At 60.6% G+C, this 2845-nt stretch overlaps 1 protein-coding gene across 1 annotated transcript in view; it reads left to right on the forward strand.

Annotated features, from left to right (window-relative positions):
- The window catches only part of TCP10L (t-complex 10 like), a 28251-nt gene that overhangs the window by 13948 nt on the left and 11458 nt on the right, over positions 1–2845 (forward strand). The window contains exon 8 of the mRNA XM_027770417.1: positions 2479–2563. Coding sequence (XP_027626218.1) covers positions 2479–2563 — 85 coding nt within the window. The remainder of the gene's footprint in view (positions 1–2478; positions 2564–2845) is intronic.

The raw sequence follows: 2845 nt of genomic DNA on the forward strand, positions 1-2845 counted from the left end.
CTCGCGGGACGGCCCGGCCGCTGCCCGAGGAGCCGCTGCCGGGCACGCCTTGTGGTGCAGCTCCAGGGGGACGAGCAGCAGCTTCTCAGGAGAGCTGCGTGGTTTAAACGGGGCCGCCTGGCGTTGCTGCAGGGCCTCCCCGCCACCCTGCTCAGCCCTGAGAAGCTGTCCAGCTCTGCAGGGGCACCCGGGTGGGGACACCCAGAGGACGCACGGCCCATGCACTGGGATCCTGTCCCTGGCCCACTGGGAGCGAGGAGTCCTCTCATGCCTGGCCCGCGAGTGAGCCTGGGCTGAGCGGAGGGCGACGTGTCACCTCACGGGCAGACGAGAACGCGTGAGCCGATGGCCAGCAGAGTGCCACTTCAGGGCAGTTTGACCTCCGGGGCTTGCTCGTTTGGTGCGGCTGCTCCACGGGTTTGTAAGGGAAAGGAAACCCACGTGATTTAAGTACCTTTTCATCTCGACGGGGACTCCGAGAGACAAGCCGCTTTCCTTGTTGCACAGGTGTGTGAACCGCCCAGCTCAGCAAACCCTGAGTGTGGGAAGGAGCCGCTGTCCTTCCCCACCACCCGCCTCTTCCTCCCCGTCCCGTCCCTTCTCCAGTCTTCCTCTTCTGGTTTCACTCTTGTGGGTCTTGCATTGGATATGCCGAAATTCTTTGTCTCTTTTTATAATATAAAGCCAAACAATGACCATGAATCCATGATGTTCTTACGCGGGGTGGGAATTACTCGTGCGTTTCCACGCGTGGCTCTTTAAGCTGGGTGGAGTTCTTGCTGGCGCGCAGAGCTCCTCTTCAGCTACTGATACCTGGCATCTTGTCCCTCAGTGCTTAAGAGCAGGCCGGTGAGGAGCCTGGGCTGAGACCCCCACAGCAAGGCGGCTGCCCTGGCCGGCAGCTGGAGCACATCACTGAGTTGCAAGATCCTTGCAGAAACGGAGCATTTTTTTAGAGAGGTTTTTGCCATAGGGCATGTATACTAACTGGAGAGACCGAGAGAGACAAAGAGAAAGCGAGAAATCACCCCCGGTGGGGATGGCCACGCCGCAATCCCTTCTCTTCCAATCTCCTCTTGGAATTTTGTACACACACGCACACGCGCCCAGCATGAGTTTCAAGCCACCAGGTCCAGGACTTGAACCGCCGTCGACTACGTGGGGCTCCAGCAACCTAACCATTACACCATCTGCTGTCCCCCAGGCATGAGCACGTACCTCCCTGCACGTTTTATCAGTTAACTCCTGTTCATCTCTGAGCTGTGGTTGAGAGTGACGATGTGACACACAATAACCGACGCCTCACCGTCTGTGGTTCTGCATGCACATACACTAGCTCCCAAGATGTGGGGACTGTTTCTGTCAGTTTCTCTCTACTCGCTAATCTCCACCTGAGTGACACTTTCAATTAGAAGAGAGAGATCTTGCTCTCTAAATTCCTAGTGCAGAATTATACATGTGAAAGAAACTACACAATGTTTACTGACCGCTAATTAAATCAACAAATTGGGCTGGCCAGGTGGTTAGGGGGCTGGACCCCCCATGACCGACTGCGTGGTTAGAGTCCCAGACCTGGTGGCTTGAGAAAGACACCAGGCGTGTGTGTGCACACCCAGTCCCGAAAGGAAGGACGGAGAAGGAAGGTTTGGGGCCTGGCCATCCCCCGTGGGGGTGCTTCTCACTGTCTCTCTCCCTCGCTGTCTCTGTGGTGAGCACATGTGCCCTTGAGAAAAGACAGCCCGGGAGGCCCGTGCAGCAGGACCCCTTCCAGCCCACGGCCCAGGGCAGTCGTGCGGAGGGAGTGACAGATTGGAGGAGGGATGTGATGAGGATGGACGGGGGCAAGGGCAGGCCCCTGCAGGCCGTGGGGGGTGTTCGGTACCGGCCTTTGGCGTGTCAGAGGGGAAGGTCACTGTGGTGCGTGTGTACCGTCAGGGAAGCTTATGGGGTCGCTGTCCCCAGCGGGAGACCCCGGGGTGGACTCGGTGGACTCCATGATGACGGGAACTTGCGCTCCCTGCTCCTCTCTGACCGCGGTCACGCTATTTGAAGGTAATTGTCACAGTCAGCTAGCAGGTGAGGGGCCCTGCCCTGTGGGCCTCTGACAGGGACATGTGCCTGGCTACCCTGTGGGCCATGTGAGCGCACCTGCGTCTGGGGCCTGGCTGCGTGTGCCAGAGCGGAGGGTGCGCCAGGCCGTGCACAGTCAGTGCCTGTAGCTCGTCTGCACACCCCACGGCTCCAGGCCTGGCGGGCGCATGCGCAGAGTGGACGCCTCAGCTGTCTCCCAGCTAACCAGGCCCCGGGGGCCCCATCCGGGCTTCAGGACCCTCCCTCGCATGCCTGTTGATGGACGAGGCTGGGCTCTCCCATCTGCCGGGTGCGGGCTGGGACTTCAGCTCCTGCATGATGTCCTTCATAGACCGGGGTCCAAGCCTCGCAGGCTGCCTCCCCACACAGGCTCTGTGGTGTTTGCAGATGGCCGGCCGTGTGGACACACAGACCATGTGCACAGCCTGTCCCCGGGGCTCAGCAGCGGTGCGGCTTCATCACAAGCAGACAGGTGAGTGTGGTGTGGGACCTGCTGCTGCGAGCTGGGGGCAGCGTGTGGGGACCTGGGCTCGGAGGTCCCGGAGGTGTGAGGCACTTTCTCCCTGGTAGCACTCGTCCAGATGGTTCGGGGCTCCAGCCACGTAGCGAAAGCCAGGTGTGCCCGTGTCCTGCCTCGCGCCCACTGCACCCAGGTGGCCTGGGCAGGCAGGCCTCTGCTGTGCTGTGGGCGTCAGGCAGCAGGCTTTGTGTCAGCTTTTCTCGGTGGCGAAGGCACATGTCGGGAGCGCACGGC

This window comes from Tupaia chinensis, unplaced genomic scaffold (assembly GCF_000334495.1).
Source record: "Tupaia chinensis unplaced genomic scaffold, TupChi_1.0 Scaffold000132_1, whole genome shotgun sequence".
Classification (NCBI taxonomy): domain Eukaryota; kingdom Metazoa; phylum Chordata; class Mammalia; order Scandentia; family Tupaiidae; genus Tupaia; species Tupaia belangeri.